At 44.5% G+C, this 23,585-nt stretch overlaps 1 protein-coding gene across 1 annotated transcript in view; it reads left to right on the top strand.

The window, feature by feature from the left end:
- The window catches only part of SEMA5A (sema domain, seven thrombospondin repeats (type 1 and type 1-like), transmembrane domain (TM) and short cytoplasmic domain, (semaphorin) 5A), a 272,757-nt gene that overhangs the window by 60,282 nt on the left and 188,890 nt on the right, over positions 1-23,585 (top strand). The window contains exon 3 of the mRNA XM_006875343.1: positions 4,949-4,994. Coding sequence (XP_006875405.1) covers positions 4,949-4,994 — 46 coding nt within the window. The remainder of the gene's footprint in view (positions 1-4,948; positions 4,995-23,585) is intronic.

The following is a 23,585-nucleotide window of genomic DNA, read 5'->3' as shown; positions in this document are numbered from 1 at the left end:
AAGGAAGAGATCAGGGCAGCCAACAAACATATGAAGAAATGTTCACGATCACTAGCCATTAGAGAGCTGCAAATCAAAACAGCAATGAGATATCATCTCACACCAACAATAACAGCAAAGATCAAAAAAGTAGAGGACAATAAATGCTGGAGAGGATGAGGGGAGGCTGGGACCCTCCTATATTGCTGGTGGGATTTCAGAATGGCCCAACCATTCTGAAAAACAGTATGGTGTTTCCTCACTAAGTTGGAAATAGAAATACCTTATGCTCATCAATTCCTCTACTTGGTATTTATCCACAGGAAATATGAGCCATAACATGAGTAGATATAGGCACACCAGTGTTCATAGTAACACTATTTATAATAGCAAAAAGATGGAGACAGCCAAAGTGCCCATCAATGGAAGAATGGATAAACATACACACAATGGAACATTACGCTACCTTGAAGAATTACAAGGAAGCTGTAAGTTATCACATAACATGGATGAACCTTGAGGACACTATGTTGAGTGAAATTAGTCAGTCACAAAAGGAGAAATACTGCATAGGATTTTTATTGTAAATATTAAGAAAAAGTGCCCACATTAAAAGAGGAAAATATTCTTTGTTGGTTACTGGGGTGTAGGGGGTGAAGTGAGGGGAGGGAGGGAAGTGTGGAGCACATTGTAGGGAATAGACACAAGATAATATGGGTGCTGGGGGAGGGGAGGGAGCGGCAATACACTTGAAGGGGGAGGGGAATGGAAGAACAAGGCGATGGAAGAACATGTAGGCAGGTTTGCATGAGCTAAGTGGGACAGAGATAAATAGTGTTGTGTGCTCAACCTTAGAACAACAGGGCTCTGAGATACAGGGATTGAGGCATGGTTTGAATGGGCAAAAGAGGGAAAATAATGTTAAGATGTTTGGCTGTCTTTGGAATCTTGGTCTCCCTTGCTTACTACTGTAAGATAGACACTTGAGGGGCAGAGAAAGGAATAAATAGCTAGAAATATCACCTTAGAAAGCTTGTAAGTCTGTCTTCAGCCTATAACTAATTAGAATACCTAAAGTTGGGCTAGAACTTGTCCAGTGAAGGAGGTTTCCTTTGCATTGCATAAGACCATAGGTGGAATCCTGATCCCCACCCAGAATCTTCTGAGGTGGGGAATTTCCACTTGAAAGGACTAGCAGACCAGCCTGGAGCAGCTAGAAGAACAGAAGATACTTCCTGAAATAAAGACAAACAGGAAAAATTAAAAACAATAATGGCAGTATGGTTGACTACTTCAAGAACAAGCAAGTTGTTTGCCCAGGAGCCATCAAGGCAAGTGGTCAGGTCCCCTCAGGGCAAACCCCATTCCAAGACTGAGGCTCATGGGGAATACATGGGCAGGCATGTGGGCTTGCTGGCGACCACGTTGTTCTACCTATAAGGGGAAGTGGGGGGAAAACAGCAACGAATTTGTGAGCTAACCTGGATTGAGACCTGATTGGCCAGCAGTATGGTGAGACTTAGAGATTCCTGGACCCAGGTACAGGGACATGACCACAGAGGACTAGAGTGGAGAGTGAAGTGTCCAGCTGATATGAAGTGAGGGGAGCTGCACAAGAACATCCATACCTGCAGATAGTACCCACTTGACCTGACTTCAATGGCTGGATGATCAGAACTCAACTACAGGAAGAAAGAAGAGGAAAAAAAGAGTAATCTGCTACAATTTGATGAACTTGACCTATACTTATGGATGTAGTAGCTCAAAAGAGGGAATGAATCTTTATAGCAAGGATCATTCCCATCCCCTCTGTACACAGGGTTGACAGGGATGGGCAACTTAGACATTGGCTACCCAAAATGGGGGGCTACAAAGGCACAAAGTGACTGGCTTAGAAGCTTTCAAGAGGTAGCCTAGTTTCAGAGGGTGTGGTGGAAGGTAGAATCCCCACTGAGTAGTTTCAAACCTGTCTGGACAGGGCTGATGCAAGGAGATGGGGATAAGACTCTTGTGGTACAATAGCGAATAATTGCTGTCAGGACTGATTGTGAGTGTTGGAAATTAAAGGTATGATTTTGGTGGTAGAAGTTTCATAGCAAAAGGAGAGTAGATGATTTTGCAATCCAGGAGCAGAGGACCCTGGGAGTATCAAGGGAGAAGAGTGGAGTATGGGACCCTATCCAGAGACGCAGTGACACCAGAGATGGAGGCAGAGATGATGATGTGGAGAGATGGAGTGGCTGGGGACCCTGGACTCACCGAGGGAGAGGGGCTGTGTGTTGGTGGCTAGGAGGTGGGCTTGCAGGGTGTGCCCTTTGCTTGTTTAAATGGTTGTATATTCCTGAGTACTTTGGTGTACATCCAAAACCAAAAAACCAAAAAAACAAAACAGAGGGAATGGAATCAAATGCTGTTGAATGATGATGCATGGAGGGGATTGTAATCATTGCAATGAAATGAAATACGATAGGATGCGTGTAAAACTGATATTCTCCCATGGAAACGATCACCCAATTCACAATAAAAACTTAAAAACAAAAACAGGGAATAGAAGCAAATGCTGCTGAATGATGATGAATGGAGGGGATTGTAATCATTGCAATGAAACGAAATATGATAGGATGAGTGCAAAACTGATATTCTCCCATGTAAAGTATCACTCAATTCAAAAAAAAAAAAAAAAAAGTAGTCCACTGAGGCTGCGTTTCCATACAGGCTAAAGCTTATTATAGGAAGAAACTTGCAAGCAGAGGTGGGGAGGGCTTAATGCAAGGCTAAACCCCCGTCTTCAGAAACAAGGGCTTTGCTAGGATTTCAAAGGTTTTACGTGGGGAAGGCTCGTGCTGATTGGACGCATGCACTGCACTTTCCAAGATGGATCCCACCACAGAGGCCTCTGGTAGGGGCAAACAGAATTTATTCTGTGATGTCGAGTATGTGTGATTCTTTGGGACTCTAATTCAGACTCCTTCCATGGGTTGACATTCTCCTCTGCCCCAGTAGAAGGTTTCATCCTTCAAGTTATGCCTACTGCTGTTAGTAAGCTAGTCCAATCTGTAATTTCTCTCAGAAGGAAGTGAAAATACAGAATTTTAATGGTTGGCCTTCCTTAATGACAAGTCCCATAAAACATGGAATTTTTATGGGTGGTCTTCCTTAATGGTAAGTCTCATAGAATATGGATTTTTATGGGTGGTCATTCTTAAGGCGTATCCCAGGATGTGGTTGCTCAACTATGTGCCCTGGGCAGGTTCTGTGCGTCTTTACTGTTGCTCAAGGAAGGAGAGGCATAAGCATGAACATTCCTCAAGACTTGGGTTACAAGATTTCAGTCCATAAATGGTTCATGTTTCATCCTGATTTCTCGACCCCTTCCTCTCTGCGTGTCACCTGCCCATGTACATACATGCTTGTGTTTCTGCTTCTCTGGATTCTGACTCATAGCCCCCACACCAGGGCATGCAAAACACTTTGTGAAAAAATGGAATGAAGAGCTAATAGAATCTTTTCATACAGTTTAAAACCACCTCACGTAGGGCAGAGTAGTAAATTGCCTTGTAGGATTGTCCATGGTTATCTGTCCTTAGGGAAGCAGACTGCCTCGTCTTCTCGTGGCTTTGACTCACTGACCTGTGGGCTCACAGCCAAGTACTTTAACCACTGTGTTACCAGGGCTCCTTGCTTGTTTTAATAAAATTAGAAAAGCCACCCTGGTGGTACCATAGTTAAAGTGCTCCGTGGTGAACTGAAAGATTGGAGGCTTGATTTCCCCCCAGCGGCTGTGCAGGAGGAAGAACTGGGCATCTGCTCCCTTCAGGATGACATCCTAGGATACCCAGTGGGACTGTCGCCTTGAGTGGAAATTGTCTCTGTGGTACCCAACAGTAATCACAGCGCTAGGCAGCGTCCTGTCATCGATTGTCTTGTGTCTCCACACACTATGTGCCCCCACCCCTATGAATGTGAGCTTGTCTGGGGGCGTGTCAGGTAAGAAAGTCAGCCACTGAGCTGAGCTGCATGTTGTCTGAGCAAAGAGAGAGACCATCCTGGACAGTATGACTGACCGAATGTCCCTTGTCACTTCTCCTGGGGACTTGTCCCACCCATTGAGTTTCTGATGAGGCCCCTTCTTTTGTTGCTCAAGGGTGTTTGAAATATTTCATCGTATTGTTAGGGGCTGTTGGGTCCATTTTGACTCACAAGGACCTTAGGTACACTATGAAGCACTGCCCGGTCCTGTGCCACAATCCATCTCACTGAGCATCTTCCTCTTGACTTTTCTTGGCCTGATGTCCTTTTCCCAGGGCGGGTCCCTCCTGAGGCAACAGAACAAACCCTGAGTGACTCAGACATTTCTGGGGGCTGCTTCCTCATGGAGTCCGTTCCTCCCCACCATGATGCATACACCAGCGGACCCTCTCCTCCCTCACTCTTTCTGTGGCCCCTCCCACCTCCAAGATGGGTGTTAAGAGTACTGAGCCTCACCTTCACAAGCCAGAGCAACTTTGGTGTTGAAGCCATAGCAGTATCGTTCCAAGTAGCGTCAGTATTTGTCCCATTTTTAACCTGTGTGCTCCCTCGCTATTGATTTTCTTCCCAGGGTTCTTACCCTTCATCGATGAAGACTGAGTTTCCTCTTCAGTGCTTTGTGGTTTCATACCTGGGGGGTACATTCACAGTTCACACTTCCAACCTCAGTACACACTTGTTCATCCAACTGTGACCCTTAGATTTTTGTTTCAGTCCAGTTGTACCCACACACAGATCCGTGGCTGTCACATCCCCCCGCCACACACGCAGACCCACAGGCACACACGTCTTGCTCCCTAGCTTCCTCACTCATCTCAGACGTGTGTTTGTGGACAGAGTCCTTCTCAGGAGGATGCTTTTAAAGCCTGCATTGTGATGCGTTTTTATGTTGTTCCTTGTTCTCTATTACAGTAAAACCCTTTCTCTTTGTTTTCTATAGGAACTACCTGTTCAGGTTGAGGCTTGAGGACCTGTCTCTGATCCAGGTAGGTGCGCTTGGCTCTTCCCAAGCTTTCATTCCCTCCCCCAGTTAACTGCTGTTGGAGGAACTGGTGACACAAACCGTTGCTCCGTCTTGTGTCGTCTTCACAATTGGTGGCATGTGTGAGTTCGTTTTTGTGGCTGTTGTGTCAGCCCACCTCATAGAAGGCTTCCATCCTTTAAGCTGACCCTCCACTTGCCTGAGCATGATATCCTTTTCCAGAGATTGGTCTTCCCTGACGGCACGTGGAAAGCAAGTGAGTCAAAGTCTTGCCATCTCTGCGTCTAAGGATCATTCTTCTAAGACGGACCATTCATTCACTGTAGCGAAGAGTAGCTAATGACGGCGATGAGGTAGCATGAGCTGAGAAGAGATGAGATCCGTCTGTTTTCCTTAGTTCAGTTTCAATGAGGGGGGCTGGTTGGTTTGGATTTGGGGTAGATCTGAGACCCCAGGAGCCACTTTGGCTCTCCAATATCCAAGAAAGGTCCGATAGCATGGTCTCCCAGGAAGGGAGGTGATGGCCCACACTGACTCTCAACAGGACTCTAGAACTATCCACAGGGCAGGCCAGGAATCTCGAGAGCTGTGTGATCTGGAAAGCCTTCCTCTCACAAGTTTTTTAATTTGTGCTAAAAACACACAGTCCTGCCTGGACCTCTCGAACAGTTCAGTGGTGTTGATTACACCCATCATGTTGTGCAAACTTCATCTGTGTCCAACTTTCCCACCACCGTTAACAGGGACCAGGGCTTGTAGTGAAGAGTGTAGACACAGATAGACCATTGTATACTGGTGTTTGGGAATACTCCGGAGACTAGATAGCTAGGGCTGGGGATTGGTCTGCTTTTGATTCCCCAGGCCCCTAACAGTAGTCCCACAAGCAGAGTTAATGTCAGTGCGAGGAAGGCCATTGAAAACCCAGATTGCATTCCCGACAGGGGCTTCAACCTTCCAGGTGTCCCTGCAGATTTCAATTTCCTCGCCTGTGCAGTTGTCACCAAAAACCACAAACCCTGCATGACCATTGTGAAAATGAGATCAAGGCATGCAGAGGAGCCAAAGCGAGTTTTCAACAAACAGTCATCGGTTCTTTTTGTCTTCTGTCAGTAACAATAATAGTAGCTGTGGTAGTGAATTATGATCATAGAGCTTCATCACACTTGGCGTTACGTTGTCTTCTCTGTGCTATTAGGAAAGGATTCCAGTTTGTACAAGAGCAGGAGTTAGGAGAATCCATTGTACTGAAATCAGGAGCTGTTTGTCCTTACTGTGTGGAAACCCGAGCCGGCGGCAAGGAGACTTCCACCACCAACTCCCACGGTGGAGGCTGTCTTCGGTAGAGTTAGGCTCAGGCTGTTGAAGGTGTTTGTGCGCTCATTGAAGAATCACCAAAGGTGGGCACATTCCCACCTTTGTTGGTAACTGTGTGGTGAGAATTAGCATGAACCCAATCCCTGAAAGGTGGGGATGGGTCCAGTCACTTCTGCATCCTCGTCATGCGCCACCCAAAAGCTCTCTCTTTCTCTGATCCCAGCCACCTGGAGTTAGGTCAGAATTCAAGGTAGAAACACACCTGCCTTCATACCTGTAGTCCATGTAGCCTCCCGGAGCTGGGTCACATCCCAGGGAAAGAACCTCATGTGGGTCAGGTAGAGGTTCAGCAAACATGAGGAAAAGCTTCATGAGATAGATCGGCAATAGCTCCCACAATGAACTCACAGCACACCACGCTTGTGGAGACAGCAAGATAGCCACCTAATAGAAACAATACCAGACATTGCTGGTGGAGATTGGGATGGGAATGCACGTGACCCTTTGGGCTGCGCAGGTCCACTTATATGGGAACCGTTTTTCTTCACTATTGTGTTATGTGAATCGTCTCCACCGGAGGAGTTGTGTTTCTAGTAAATCACGTATCCCAGTAAAAAGTCATCTCCTGGTTCTCATGTGAATTTCACTGTGTTTGGTGCAATCCCGTGAACCTTACCTAACACCATGTGACCCATGAGTGCTTCTAAGATACAGAGCGAAGTCATGGCATGACAAGAGAACTTAAGTTGTTCTGTAGGTTGGGGTCTGCAGCCATTTCTAGATCAATAAATCCAGTGTGAGGACCATCACAAAATAAGAGAAAGAAGTTTATGGAGCCATCACTGAGGCTGCACTAGAAGGTGGGAAAATCTGGCACTTGTGAACTTCCTTTTTATCTCAAAATAAAAATGCAGCTTTTACGCGGGCAGAGTACATCATACATGTAACATACAAACTGTGTGCTAATCGACTGCTCATGTTATCAGTATGTCTTCCAGCCAACAGTAGGCTCTTAGCAGCCTAGCTGTGGGCGAGTTTAAATTATACTTTGTTCATCTCTGCTTTTTAACCTGCTTTGTTCAAGGTCAACGGTACCGGTTTCCATTGAACACTGCTTGGGTTAAATTTCTTGACATCGTCATACAAATCAAAACCAATTATCACAAGCTAACTGCTGTCAAGTTGATTCTGACTCATGCCCACCCTGAAGGAAAAAAAAATAGAACTTTCCCGTAGGTCTTCCCAAGCAGTGATCATTACGGAAGCACAGAACTTTGTCTCCGACAAAACTGCTGACCTGTTTAAACCAGCGTTTAACCCACCATGCCACCAGGGCCCCTCCCGTAAGCCTGCAGACGTGTAAAATCACTGTGAAGGTCAAGTGCTCTGTGCGGGCTGTAAGGATTTTCAGACACACTCACCTAATGTGTTAAATGGGGACATCTCGATTGCTTTCTGTTTAAGAAAAGTGAACCTGATTTTCCTAAGTGACCAGGGAGCCAAGTGTCCACACACGTCATTTCTAAGGTGCCTTCCATTCCGACTCCCTGGCAAGTCTTAGAGCAGCTCACCCTGTGCTGGAGCCCCACCATGGGCTTTTCTGGGGGGCAGGGAGGACTGGAGACCCGGCGGCATACAGTTACACAGCTCTCCCCAGACACAGCTCTCCAATAAGACACTTCTTCTTGTTTGGATCACTGCAGTTCATTGACAAGAACAAAGTGTTTTTTTTTTGGAAATCTATAAAAAACCAGAGCTGACCTGCAGAGTAACTGGCAACATTTGCCCATCTGGGCGTCAGGTTTTGTGGTCCCGGGTGGTCTCACCATGCAACATCCAAGGAGCACAGGGGCCCTGGCTTGTTTAACCTCGATATTTTTCTCAGGTTCTGTTGGAAAATGCCTCAAAATTCCTCTTTTCTTTAGTTCTGCTATTGAGGGAAGCAGCCTGTTTTAGGCTGTAGTAAGCAGAAAATGTAAAATCTGTGTTCTGACTTGCCACCTGGCTCGGTGACTTCCAGATGGAAGGCACTCCATCTCTGATCACAGGTCTGCACTGGTGGAGAATTCTATTCGAGCTAAGGTCGATTTTCATCTTTTTTCTTGTCTACCTGGGAGGAGGAGGAAGTTAAGTGCTGTGGAGTCGGTTCCGACTCATAGTGACCCTGAACAGGGTTTCCGACGCTATAAATCTTTACGGGAGCAGAAAGCCTCATCTTTCTCCCATGGAACAGCTGGTAGTTTCGGACTGCTGACCTTGCGGTTTGCAGCCCGATTCGTAAACACCACGCTACCAGAGGGGAAATTAAATTTCAACTTGAGTCGATGTGGAGGTCAGTGTCCCCTGTTGGAGTGCTTTAACACCTTAGAGACAGTCGGCAATGCCAGGAGACAGTGTGGTTGCCTCCTTGGGTTCTGTATGTGGCTTAGTTGGAGAGACTAGTGATATTGGCAAACATCCCACAATGCACAGTGGTTTGCAGGGTGTTTAGTCCTTGGTCCTGTGGTTTCCAGGCCTCTGGAAGAAGGTATTTTTCAAAATACTCAAAATCGAGTAATGGTTTGTTGTTGTAGTTAAGTGCCTTCGAGTCAGTTCTGACCCATAGCGATCCTCTATAGGGTTTCCCAGGAGCAGCTGTTGAGCTTGAACCACCTACTTTACAGTTCAAACGGCTTTGCACTCTGGTACATTAAACCACAGTGCCACACCAGGACTCCTGAGTAATGGTTGTTGTTAGGTGCCATCGAGTTGGTACCGACCCATAGCGACCTTATGCACAGCAGAATGAAACACTGCCTGATCCTGGGCCAACCTCTCTACTGTTGCCACACTTGAGTCCATCAATGCTGCCACTTGGCCAATCCATCTCGGGAGTCTTCTTCTTCTTCTCCGACCCTCCATTTTATCCAGCGTGATATCCTTCTCCAGCGACTGGTCCCTCCTGACAATATGTCCAAAGTATGAGAGACAAAGTTTGGCCATCTTGGCCTCTAAGGAGCACTCTGGGTGCACTTCTTCCAACACAGATCTATTGGTTCTTTTGGCAGTCCATGGCACTTTTAGTATTCTCCTCCAATACCACAATTCAAAGGCATCAATTCTTCTATAATGTTCCTTATACACTGTCCAGCTTTCGCATCCATATGAGGTGATTGAAAACCTGAGTAATGGTAGGTTTACTCAATTCCAAGCCTTCTGTGTGCTTGAGAAATATTTCTACATTTCTCCAGATAGCAAGTTGAACACAGACACATATGAGTCTGGAGTGACCATTTCTAAAGAAGCTGCTGGAATTCTTGAGTTGAAATCATTTCCTTTCTTTAGTAGGAAATTAAATTTAATAACAAATTCAGTCACTTAACAATACCAGTCCCTTCTCCAATATGCCATCACAATGCTCTGTGTCCTCTGTTGGAATTTGTGAAGTTTAAAGACTAGTGTATTAATAATTTAGAATAGTAATTCCAGTGAGATACTCCCATTAATTAATTTTAAAGCTATCATGTGTGTGTATGTGTGTTTTCCCTTCCAGTCTTCAAAACTCATGATTCTAAACTTGACTCCCCTCTTTTTTTGTGTGTTTTTACTTTCTTTCGTCATTTGGTTGTTGGACACACCATTGAGTTGGTTCCAACTCACAGCGACCCTGTATACGGTTTCTGAGACTGTGAATCTTTACTAGAGCAGAAAGCTACATCTTTCTCCTGCAGAGCAGCTGGTGGGTTTGAACTGCCAACCTGTGGTTAATAGTCCAGTGCTTATCCAGCAGAGCCACCTTTTCTTTCTTCTTCATTTGCTATTAAATTCATAGTGTTTGAGAAGTAGAGGGGATCTTGAAGATATTTTTCATCAAAAACTGTCAGAGGTGGCAGTGTAAGCCCTATCATTGGAACATACCCACACTCACCCATTTGTATATTGTTGGTCTGTGGATTATAGTTCATAAAGTTTTATTAGCACAGAGTCATTCCCGCTCCTTGGTATAACATCGGTCACAGCTGACCATGTGCTCCAGAACTGCCATCTGGGAGAGCAGCCCTGGGATTCCTGGGTAATCTTAATGTTTAATGGGAATGCCTGCTATCAGGAAGTGTGGAGGTGTCATCCATTGTCTTGTGTCTCAGACCCATCTATCAAAGCCTGGCCATCTCAAGGCCTGGCTCGTTATTACCAAAACCCATGGAAAACCCCATGGAGTACAGTTCTGCTCTGACACACGTGGGGCACCATGAGTTAGAGTCTGTTCCAAGGCAGGTAGTGGTGCTAAAAGCAAGTACGTGGTGAGAGCTTCCTTAAGATTTCCCAGATGGATTCACAACTGTGAAGTGGTGGGCTTTCTTTTGAAGTTTCTCAGCCAGTATTGAAGTGGTGATTCTCATGGTTCCCAATAGACCATGTTCCCCAGGTGAAGAGCATGAGCTAAAACAGCCTTCCTCTTGCTTCTTCTACTTCTCCATCCTTGGTAGAAAGACCAAGTCCAGGGTAGGCTCAGGATCTACCGCTGACTAAAGCATGCTCACTTCCCTGCCTTCACAGGTTCCCGGGGAATGTGTCCAGTATATGTGTCCTGATGTAGTGCTGTGTGAACTCACCACAAGTTGGTGGTTCATAGCCACTGTCTGCTCCTTGGAAAGCCTTGGCTCACCCTGAGTCAGACAGACTCAGTGGCACCAAACAACAACATATGTGTGTGTGCTTTCTTGTCCTTGCTGGTGTTCACCGAAAGTTTGGAGGTTCCAGTGTACCCTGGACACCATGTAGGGCACAGTTCTACTGGGACATTCATGGGGTTGTCATGAGTTAGAACCCACTCCCTCTTCAGCTATTGGTTTGATTTTGGTGTGTGCATCTTTGGGAGATCTAGACCATGATGTTTCAAAGACCTGTTTTGAGGGGATGTTGGACAAGGTGCGTTAGCTGCTGTGAAGCCAGGAAGCGTCCAGCACAGTGGTGAAACAGACAGAAGGCTCATTCTCTGTGTGGAGCTCAGTGTGAGGCCACTGGAGGCCAGCAGGCTGGAAGTTTCCCAGGCAGCATGGAGATGTGTATAGACTTGGCCTGGAAGAGGTCCCTGTCCCCTCTGCCACAGCCTCATTGTAAGGTGTGCAGATGCCTTTGCTGTGGAGAATTTTGGCACTGTCCGATGGGAGCATTTTCTCCTAGATTGTCTAGGGAGGAAACCTGCCCCCAGCTTGACGGCGCCTTATTCTGACCTCCTGCACACACAGGTCTACTCAGAGAGTCTACAGTTTTGTCTGTCACACACTGACACTTTGACCAAACCGTGGACCTCAGTGTCCTCCACGGTTGTTGTTGGAGAGAACGGTCACGGAGAGGTTGTGCGCCTGTGAACATGAGTGTACAGCCCCTCTTCCCTCACTGTGGCATGACCTCAGTCACCCCTGAACACCAATCCTTCTATAGAAAATGCTCCTGACTAAAGTGATGTCACTACCGAGGTCCCGTTTCTCATGGGGCAACAACAGGGAGTACGTAGCATCGGTGCACTCCAACTCTGGGCCCAGTCCACACTGTACGCCTCCCCCCTCCTCACTGTCTCTCTAGGCTGTACTGGGGCGCTGTGGTTTGGTCCCATTTATCAGCCCTAACCTATAGCAATCCTCTGCACAACACAACGAAACACCTCACAATAGGTATGTTTGGTATACTGAAGACAATGTGCCAGTACATCTTGTTGGGGGTCTTCTTTTTTGCTGACCCTCCCTCCACTTTATGAAGCATGATGTCTTTCTCCAGGGACTGGTCCCTCCTGATCACTTGTCTGAAGTATGAGAGATGAAGTTTCACCATCCTGGCCTCCTCCAACGTACATTTGTTTATTCTGGCAGCCCATGGTATTTTTAATATTCTCTCCAATGCCGTAGCTCAAAAGCATCAATTCTCCTATGGTCTTCTTTATTCACTGTCCAACTTTCACATACATATGAGGCAGCTGAAATACCCAGGCTTGGATAAGGCACACCTTAGTCATCAAAGCAACTTCTTTGCTCTTAAACACTTTGAAAGAGTCTCTTGCAGCAGATTTGACTAATATATTATGTACTTTGATTTCAATATTACTGCTTTCATGAGCGTTGATTGTAGATCCAAGTAAAATGAAATTCTTGACAACTTCAATCTTGTGTCTGTTTATCATGGTGTTATTTATTGGTCCAGTTGTGAGTAGTTTTCAATTTAAATTTCCATTATGTTGAAGTACAATCTATAGGGAAGTCTTTAATCTTCTTCAAATTCAGTTCACTTTCAACAAGCCAGGTTGTGTCATCTGAATATGGCAGGTTGTTAATGAGTCTTCCTCCAATCCTGATGCCACGTTCTTGTTAATATAAGCCAGCTTCTCATGATTGGCTCGGCATGTTGTTTAAGGGCCGTGGAGTCAGCTCTGACTCATAGCGACCCTGTGTAGGGTTTCTGAAGAGCGGCTGGTGGATTTGAACTGTCCACCTTTTTGAATTGCAGTTCAAACTAACATTGCAGTCCAGCGTTTATCCTGTAGCGCCACACCAGTTTACTAATTGAAGAAGTATGTCAGGAGATTACATCCCTGGTGCACACGTTTCCTGATTTTAAACCATTCCGTATTCCTTTGCTCTGTTGGAACATCCACCTCTGGTCTGTGTATATGTTCCCCATGAGCACAATTTAAGTGTTCTGCAATTCCCATTCATCGCAAAGTTATCCATAATTTATGACACACACAGTCAAAAGCCTTTGCACCGTCAATAAAGCACAAGTAAACAACAACAACATCAGATAATCTTTCTCTAGAATGGGCACAGATATGGATTTCTTCCACTTGGTTGTCCAGGTGTCTGCTGATTTTTTTTTTTTTTTTTAATGTTTTACTGTCAATTATGGGATAGTTTACTTGAGAGAACATTAGTTTTACATTCATCCTATCGTATATCGTTTCCTTGTCATGGTTACAATCCCCTCCATGCCTCATCAACCAACCCTGGAAGCCTTCCCCCTGGTTGTCTGCACATAGCCCCTCTCCCTCTCTGTGTCCAAAGTCCCCAGCTGCTCCATCTCTCGTCATTGTCTCTGCCTCCATCTCTGGCGTCACTGCTTCTCTGGGTAAGGTCCCGCTCTCCGCTCTTCTCCCTTGATTGTCCCAGGGACCTCCACTCCTAGACTGCAAAGTTAATCACTCCCCTCCTTTTGCTACAGAACATCTACCTTTACATTTGTCTTTCTAATTTTTGACATAGAACAGTGGTGGTGTAGTGGGGTCATCACGGGTTGTTAACCGCAATGTCACCAATTCAAATCTATAAGCTACTCCTTGGGAGAAAGATGAGATTTTCTGTTCTATAAAGATTTATAGCCTCAGAAACCCTCTGAAGAGGGTTTGTCAGAACCGATTTAGTAACACACGATGACAACAAAATTAGTGTTTCTATCACCGTGTCAGTTTGTTGAAAGATTTCAGCTGGTCATCTGTGAATTCCCGGCCCCTTGTTTTTCAACAATGTCTTAAATGCAATTTGGACTTCTTTCTTCAGTACCACAGGTTCTTTATCATATGCTACCTCCCGAAATGGTTGACTGTCAGTCATTGATACAGTGACTCCACGTGTATCTTCCATATTCTTTTGGTGCTTCCCACGTGGTACAATATTTTGCTTATAAAATCCTTCAATATTAGAACTCCAGACTTGAATTTGTCCTAAGGTCCCTTCAGCTTGAGAAATGCTGTGTTCTTCCCTTTTGGATTTCTAACTCGAGCTCTTTGTCTTTTTAAGGCGCCATTTGAAATTTTCTGTTCAGCTCTTTTATTTCCTCATTTCTTCCATTCACTCTCAGGTAGCGTAGTGGTTATGAGTCAGGCTGCCAACCGCAAGGTCAGCAGTTCGAAACTACCAGAGGTTCCATGGGAGAAAGATGAGACATTCTGCTCCCGTAAGGATTTACAGCCTCGGAAACCCTGTGCAGGGTCACTATGAGTCGGAACCAACTCCACGGTACTTAATATCAACAACGTTCAAGAGTAAATTTCAGAGTCTCTGACAGCCATCTTGGTCTTTTCTTTGTTTCCTTTAATGAACCTTTTGTTTCCTTCATATATGATGATCCTGATGTCTTCCAGAGCATTTCAGGTCTTCATTCATAAAGTGTCTCATCATCAAATCTGTTCTTGAGATGATCTCTCAGTTCAGGTGGGAAATGTTCAAGGTCATGCTTTCTAATTTTATAGCATTGTGATTTGAAAAGATGACTTGTAATCAAAATATTGATTGTTTTAAAATGTTTTGAGACTTGCTTTGGGGCCTAACATTTGATCTATTCAGGAGAATGTTCCATGAACGTTGGAAAAGAATGTGTATTGTGCTGATGTGGGTTGGATGCTCTGTATAAATCAATGAGGTCAAGTTGATTGATTGTGTCCTTTAGTTCCTCTGTCTTCACTGAGTTTTCTTTCTGTTTGTTCTGTCCTTTTTCAGAAGTTGTGTGTTAAAATCTCCTATCATTGTAGAGTTATCTGTTTCTTTCTTCCATTCTATTGGTGTTGATTTATGCATTTTGAAGTTCTTTCATTGGGGGCATAAATATTTATTATGGTTATATCCTCTTCTTAAATTGACCTTTGTTGTTAGGTGACATCGAGGCGGTACCGACCCAAAGCGACCTTATGCACAGCAGAACGAAACACTGCCCAGTCCTGGGCCAACATCACTATAAATTGACCTTTAGTCATGAGATCATGTCCTTTGTCTCTTATGGTGGTTTTCGCCTTAAAGTCTATTTTATCAGGGATTAATACTACCACTCCTTCTCAGTTTTGATTGACATTAGCTTGATGAATATATTTCCATCCTTTAACTTTTAATTGATGTTGGTCTTTGAGTGTAAGGTGTGTCTATTAGAGGCAGCATATTGAAGGATTCTCTGTTCTTATCCATCCTGCTGCCCTCTTGACTGGTGTGTTTAATCCATTGACACACAGCCTAATTGTTGTTGTTGTTGTTAAGTGCCGTTGAGTCGGGTCCGACCCATAGCGACCCTGTACAGGGTTTCCGAGGGTGTAAATCCTTACGGGAGTAGAAAGCCTCATCTTTCTCCCGCGGAGCAGCTGGTAGTTTCGAACCGCTGACCTTAAGGTTCGCAGCCCGATTCGTAACCACTACGCTACCACAGCCTAGTTATCAGTAGGTTAATTGCTGTCATTTTCTGTGTGTTTTTCTTGGGGTATTGCTGGTTTCTTTGTTCTGCATTTTCTTGTGCTGAGTTCATTGTGTGTGTGTGTGTCAGTTTCTTTATTGTTTTAATATTTACAAAATCTCCCTGGATTTTCCTTTTCTTGGTTTGATACTACGTTTCCTTGAGGTTACCCTGTAATTTTTATTAATTTCTTCCCCAATCTAAAGTAGTCTGTTATATCTTGAAATCTACTTGGCTTCCTTGACATTTGCTATTCTGTAACTAGGCTTTCCCCTCTTTTTGCTCTGTAGTTGTCTTCATTATGGATTGATACCTCTGACTCCCTATTTACTCACAGTGACCCTGGATAACGTTTCCGAGGAGCAGCTGGTGAGTTTGAATTACCAATCTTGTGGGTCAAACTGACCTTGTAGTCCAGTGCTTACCCTCCAGTGCCACAATAAGACTCCATCTCTTGTCTTAGACTTCACAAAATGAATACATTAAAGTATACTACAAATATACCACCATTGCTATAAAATTGTTGAGAAAAGTAAGAGTAAGGAGTATCCACGTGGTGTTTCAATATTGTATTTAAAATATTCCTGAAGGCTCTGTTCTTAGGCTTCACAGCTATTTGAAATATCATATTTTAATGACATAACCCACACTTTGCTCCTGATGCTTACTCTAGGGTCTAGAACATGCCCTCATCTCTCTGCCCTTTCCTGGTACCAGGCCCTCCAGAGATACCTACTGTCTCCAATGTGATCTCAGTCTTTTCTTTTGCTTTAATCCGTATCGATTGCTGTCTTCACAGTTTTATAGAAATGGGGTCGTCCTTTTAGTACCCCCCGATTTTCCTCCTGGGGCCATTTTGGTGCTTGTCCATTTGCTGATAGGACTGTTGTAGCTTTCCATGTGGTCCAGAATGGTCTGGCATTTTCCTTCTGGTGTCTTGCCCTCCTGTGCACATTGCCTATCTGTTATCTGCTCACAGCACACTCCCTCTTGGCTCCAGTTAGTCTTGGAATTGCTGAGTTAGATGCTGTGCACTGTTTCATAAACGATCGACTTGTCTTCAGAGGTTCTACCATCAACAGGCCCGCGGTCTGCTTGTATTGTCTCTTCTCGTGCACAGTGGACTTGGTATTTTTCACTAATAAAACTTGAATGAAATGAGACCTCTCTGCAGTTTTGCTCAGCATTAAGCGGACCATGGTGGCTGAGAATCTATGCTGTTGTGTGTCAGCGTTAGGAGTTTTAGGAGTTCAGGCTGGGTCTTCCTTGGATCACTCAGGAACCTTTGGACCATCTCCCCTGTGTTTTCTCTTTCACATCGGTTCTTAGGAGTCCTTCTGATGTGTCACTTGGCCTTTCTCAATTGTCCTTTTCTTCTACCTTGCCATTCTTTTCACTCTGTATCATTTTGATTGGCAAACATTTGGAATTTCATTCTAGTGAAGTGGATCTATCCTTCATTTATGTTGTTGTTGTTGTTGTTAAGTGTCGTCGAGTAGATTCCAACCCATAGCAACCCACTATAGGGTTTCCAAGGAGTGGCTGGTGAGCTTGAACCATCAACCTTGAAGTTCAAACTGACCTTGAAGTCCACTGTATTAGCCCACAGCGCCACACCAGGACTCTCATTTACAGTTGTTGTTGTTGTTAAGTGCCATCGAGTCGGTTCCGACCCATAGCGACCCTGTACAGGGTTTCCGAGGGTGTAAATCTTTATGGGAATAGAAAGCCTCATCTTTCTCCCGTGGAGCGGCTGGTAGTTTCGAACCGCTGACTTTAAGGTTCGCAGCCCGATTCGTTTACAGTAGCTGTTTTTAATTTGTTTACGAAATTCTTCCCTTCCTTCCAGTCACTTAAATTAACATGGCTTTACTAAATCTGTTCTCTCTAATGGCTTTTTATTTCTTTTTCAATAAGGAAATTTTTGGGAGGAGCTTGCTGTTGCAATGGCTCATACCTTTTTGCATCATAAATAATAAGGCTACTTCCTTCCGTTTTGTTCTATGGTATTTGGTTAGACAAGTGTTACACAAAGTTAACTACAATTTACTTTATCATGTAAGCACAAGAATCAGCAGAATATGTGCTGAAAGTTTTGAGTCTATACTAGAGTTTCAGGAACTTTTAAGCAAATAGGTCCTCATAAAACCTTAACCATTGACTCATCTTTCTATCCATCAAAAAGCCTTCAAACTGTGTGTCTATATCCGATTGTCTTTCTTGTTTTCAGCACTTTCTTAGAATTCTTCCTTTTATACGCTATCATTGTGATTGAAATACTATGTTTTTGATGGATAGAAGATTAATCAGTGGGTTTTCTTTGACTTCTTAAACCAGAAGGTACATTTTAAAACTGTCTTTGATACCATTTCTCCTCTATTCAAAACTTTTTTTGAACAATTCTTAGCTAAAGGAAGTTTTTCCATAAAGACCTTTTAAAAGATCTTTGCATTAGAAATATTAACTTAATTCCATATATAGCAATGCCACTTTTTTGTTGAAATAGATTGCTCTTAGAGGCAGACTTTTTAAATGGGAGCTTGTTTGTTTGTCTTCTGGAACAGTGGTTGTTGTTGTTCGGTGCCATCAAGTTGGTACCGACCATAGGGAACCTATGCAAACAGAACAAAACACTGTCTGCTCCCGGGCTAACCTCACAATTGTTGCCACGCTTGAGCCCATTGATGCTGCTACTCTGCCAATCCATCTCACTGGGAGGGTCTTCCTTTATATCTCTGACCCACCACCTTGCCAAACATGATGTCCCTCACCAATGACTAGTCCCTCCTGACCATACGTCCGAAGTATGAAGACAAAGTCTGGCCATCCTGGCCTCCAAGGAGCACTCTGGCTGCACTTCTTCCAACACAGATCTGTTGGTTCTTTTGGCAGTCCATGGCACTTTCAATATTCTTCTCCAACACCATAACTCAAATGTATCAATTCTTCTACAATCTTCATTATTTATTGTCCAACTTTCGCATGCATTTGAGGTTATTGAAAATGCTATGACTTGGGTCAGGTGCACCTTAGTCCTCAAGTTGACATCTCGGCTCTTCAACACTTTAAAAAGTTCCTGTGCAGCAGATTTGCCCAGTGCAATACGTCGTCTGATCTCTTGACTGCTACTTCTGCGAGTGTTGATAGTTGATCCAAGAAGAATGAAGTCCTTGACAACTTCAATCTTTTTTCCATTGATAAGAATGTTGTTTATTGGTTCAGTGGTGAGGATTTTTGTTTTCTTGACATTGAGATGTAATCCATACCGAAGGCTGTGCTCTTTGATCTTCATCAGTAAATGTTTTAAGTCCTCTTCACTTTCAGCAAGCGAGGTTGTATCATGTGAATATCTCAGGTTGTAGTGCCCCTCAAAGTTGAAATAAGTGTTGAACTTCTAGAATCAATTTGTACAGTGAAACTTTGCAGAGTTATAGCAGAGAGTGTGTGGAATTGTGCAAAAGAAACTGACTGGTCCCCAGCCCAGTAAGACTTGGTGCTCCCAGACTGAAGACTGTCTCATTGTTAAGGAATCAAGTCCCCTCTACAAGGTTAGTCCATCTTTGCTCATGGAGTAGTTGAGTCCTGCATTGGAAATACACAAAGGTCAGGGAGTACAATACAACATTAAAGACATTGTATGGATTATGTAATGGAGTTTAGGCAAATATGGCCAGTAAAACATAGAAACTGGAATGGAAACTCATGGATATCTCTACTCTTTGCTTATTGTCTTCTTTGGCAATTGAAGAAATGTCTAAGAAGACGAAGCCTGTAAGAAAATACTGAAATGGTTGCAAAGTTTGGAAGAATAACTGTTGTGGTGTGTCATTGAGTTGGTTCCAACTCATAGTGGCCCCATGTGACACAGTAGAACTTCCCAAGAGGATTTCGCAGGTTGACTCCAGGTATGGCGCTCTAGGGTAAGCAATGAATAGTCTGTGAACCACAGTGTTGGTGGTTCAACTCCACCAGTCATACTCCTCGGAAATCCTGTACGGGGTTGTGATGAGCTGGAGCTTACCAAACAGCAGTTAACAACAACAACAGCAACAAAAACCATCTGTATGGTAGCAGATTGCCAAATGTGCACCTGCTATGGATCCGCTGGGTGGGTTCAAACCTCTAATCTTCCGTGTTTGTAGGTCAGTACTTAACTGTTCCACCATGAAGACTTCTTTGGGAAGAGTTGGAGACAGATACTTTAGGTTTGGACTCTCGCAGGGGCTGCTGCTGAGAGAGGGGAAACAAAAGGATAGAGTGATGTGCTCAGAGCTGCCCACACGGGGGAAGACTGACACATGCACTCATCCTCTGGAGACGTTTGCCAAATCAATGATGCGTGATCGTGGAATGAAAGACTGAAGGGAAAACAAGATAAAACGAAACTCCTGCCATCCTTACAGGATGGAGGAGCTCGACACTCTCTCAGCAATCTTGACTGAAAACCCTCAAAACTGTGCCTTACAAATAGGTGAATCAGAAGCATGTGGACTTTTACCGGACTTCACTTAAGCGTTGTCTCCACTCAGTCCCCAAGTGGACTGAAAAGATCAAACTCTACATCTACCCGCCTCCTCAGTGTCTGACCAATACAGAGAAAAGCCTCTTCAAAAAGTAGCAGACCCAACTAGAGCAACAGAAGATACATCTTCAAAGGAAGCTCATCAGGAAAACCCCAAAACAAAAATGTCAGCATGACAGGCTACTACAAGAATAATCAAGCTGTTCACCAGGAAGCCATCAAGGCAAGCAATCGGGTTCCTTCAGGACAAACTCCCCTCCAAGACTGAAACTCAAAGTGAACACATGAACAGGCATGTAAGCTTGCTGGTGACCACATTGGTCTACTGGTGAGTGGGAGAGGGGGAAAGTCAACAGTGAAGAAATGCGCTGAGTTCAACCACAGTTCATAGATGCTCGTTGACCTAGAAATGAGAGAGAGAGAGAGAGAGGAAGGGCTGGTTGGTCCAAAATGTGGAGAGACCTGGGGACACCTGAACCCATGGACAAGGACATAGCTGCAGAGGGCTAGAGCTGAGAGTGAAGCATCAGCTGATATGAAGTGAGGGGAGATGCACAAGAACACCCAAACTTGCAGATAGTACCCATTTGACCTAGGCTTGATGGCTTAGTAATCAGAACTTGACTAGAGGATGATTAAACAAACAAAAAAAAAAAAACGCAATTTTTGATAAAGGAAACAAGGATAAATTACTACAATTTGATGAACTTGATCTATACTCATGGAGCTAGTAGCTCTAAATATCAACAGAGAATCAAGTATCAATGCTATCCCCTCTGTACACAGGGTAGACAGGGACGGGCAACTTAGACATTGACTACCTAAAATGAGGGGTTGATAAAGGCACAAAGTGACTGGTTTACAGGGCTTCAAGAGGGAGTTTAGTTTAAGCATGTGTAGGGCATGGTAGGGTCCCCACTGGATAGTTTTCATCTTGTCTAGATGAGTCTGGTTAAAAGAGATAGGGATAAGATACTTATGATTCAATAGTGAGTAATTTTTATCATGACTAATTGTGACTGTCACAATGGTAAAGGTAGAACTTTTGTAACAAAAATGGGAGAGTAGTTAATCTTACAGTCCAGAAACAAAGGACTCTAGGACCATCAAAGGAGAAGAGCACAAGCAGAATGTGAGACCCTACCCAGATAAGTAGCAACACCAGAGATTGAGGCAGAGAAGGGGACATGGAGAGAGGGAGCAGCTGAGGACTCTAGATTCATAGAAAGAGAGGGACTGAGAGCTGGTGGCCAGGAGGCTGACTTGCAGAATGTGCCCTTTGGTGGTGTAAATTATATATTATGTATGCCTGAGTGTTTTGTTTTGTTTTTTAAAAAAAAGATCTAAAATGAATACAGAGAAATACAGTTATCTGATGGTACATGGAGGGGATTATAATCACTGTAATGAAACAAAGTGTATGATTTTTTAAATGTAAAACTGATGATCTGCCCTGTAAACTTTTACTCAATTCATAATAAACAACTTTAAAAACAAAATGAAAATGAAAACCCTTATCATTGGAACAATAAATCATATCATGGTTAAGAAAACAAAAACGTAACAGAACCCGGAGTCTCTATGGGCCTTTGAGCCACAGTTCCCAGCATTACAAGATTCCATAAGTGTGGGAAAGCAACACGACACAGCAGATAAGGTCAATAAAATTTAGCCTGCAGATGATGGAAAACAACCCAATGAGAAGGCCGCTTAGAAGGAATGTTCACTCTGTTGAATTGATTCTGGCTCCAGGGACCCATGTATTACATAGCAGCGCTGTGCTTCAGAGGGCTTTCTTGGCTGTTGTCTTTCTGGAAGCTGATCAGTTGGTATTTTCTCCTCAGAGTCGCTGGGTGGATTCAAATCACTGATTTTTCCATTAGTAACAGACTGTAAACTGCTTGCCCCACTCACGAAATAACCTCTCGTGTCCTCCAAGGTCAGAGATAGTGTCCCATCCAACAAGGAAGCATGAGGCTTCAGTTCATCAGAAATGTTCATCGAAGAAATACTAAAGGCTTCAAAAAACACTCATGGAGAAATGAAATGAAAAGATCATGGATTTTTCCACAAACTTTTTGAAAACCCCACATAATGTGGAAACACATTCTGCTGGGAGCAGCTGCCCCAAGTGGGAGCAGATGGCATGTTCTTCTAGGAAGTTGGCTGCAGAAATGGTGTGGGGCCATGTCTGACCTCCTCCAGCTTCACACGGGGAGAGAAGACTCAAACACCACGTGAGCCCAAGGCCAGTTCCTATGAGGCTGAAGTCAATCATGCGTCCACTGTCCTTCCCCATACTGACACCTGCCATCTCTCCCACCCCACTGTCTCCTTCTCAGCATGGTCACACAGAACTCACAGACAACAGGGAGGCTAACAGGTTCTGGTTCCGGATTAGAAATGTTCAGGACACACTTCTTTGTTCAGGACAGCCATTTCTCTGTCATGCCCATGGGCTGTCCTCTCTCTGGCTCTTGGTCCCTTGGCATGGCCTCACAAAGCTCTGTTAAAGTGGCCTATAAACTCCCAAAGGGCATTCCAGTTACCATTAGCCTCACCTACAAAGGCATTTAGCTCTAGGTCTGTGGGTCAGCAAACCTAGCGCCTCCCCGCAATTAAGTGCCCAGAGGCACCCCACTCTACAAGTGAGCCTCCTGCTCAAAGGCACTTGGTTCGATTCCCTCATTGGCCTGCAAAGCCCAGCTCTGTCTGGTGCTCTGACTCTTGGTTCTGCTTGGTTCTGCTGCTGTACCTCTGTGCCTCCTCCATGTCATAATTCTGTCCCTGGATCGAGGAGGTTCATGTGCAGGGATATTCCAGTCCAATGGAATGCATGTGTCCTCCTGGTTTTTCTTTCTTAATGGTAGTGAGACCGCCATTGCTGGTTATGGGAGGGTTCATTGTATACCCAGCAAGGTGGCAAAACTGACCGATCCCCAGTTTAGAGTTCCTCATTTGTACAGCCACCATTAGCAAGCACACTCACACCTGAATCATCTAGTGCCAGCAGCGTCCTCTCCCACTTCGCTCACCCAGACCCAGCAGGAAAGAGGAAGTGCACGGAGTCTGCGTGGTCCCGGGCGGTCATGGCTGGATGAGCGGTGTTGAGTAAGTCAGTACACCGCAGCATCTTCACCTGTATGGATGTCAGGTCCCTGGTGCTCTCACCCTGCACTGTGAGTGACTTCTAACCTCTAGGGTCACTTCCCACTGGATCCAACTGGAGGGCAGTGGGCATGGTCTCTGGGTCTCCACCCTCCAGAGCTCGTCTTCCAGCTCCATGTTGGACAATGCTCACTTGTGAGCCATAGGCTTTTCATCACGGGCAGAGTTTCAGATTTAGGTCTCTGAGCCGTTCTTCCGAGTCTGTCTAGTCTAGAAATGCCACAGAAACTGGTTCAGCATGGTGGTGGTGGCAGTGGTTGTGGTGACATGTGTCACGGAGTCTGTTCTGATTCCTAACAACCCTGCATATGTATGAGACTATAGGAAGATCATAGAAGAATTGATGCCTTTGAGTTGTGGTGTTGGAGGAGAATACTGAAAGTGCCATGGACTGCCAAAAGAACCAAT

This window comes from Chrysochloris asiatica, unplaced genomic scaffold, assembly GCF_000296735.1.
Source record: "Chrysochloris asiatica unplaced genomic scaffold, ChrAsi1.0 scaffold00321, whole genome shotgun sequence".
Classification (NCBI taxonomy): domain Eukaryota; kingdom Metazoa; phylum Chordata; class Mammalia; order Afrosoricida; family Chrysochloridae; genus Chrysochloris; species Chrysochloris asiatica.
This window is presented reverse-complemented; position numbering and strand designations above follow the sequence as displayed.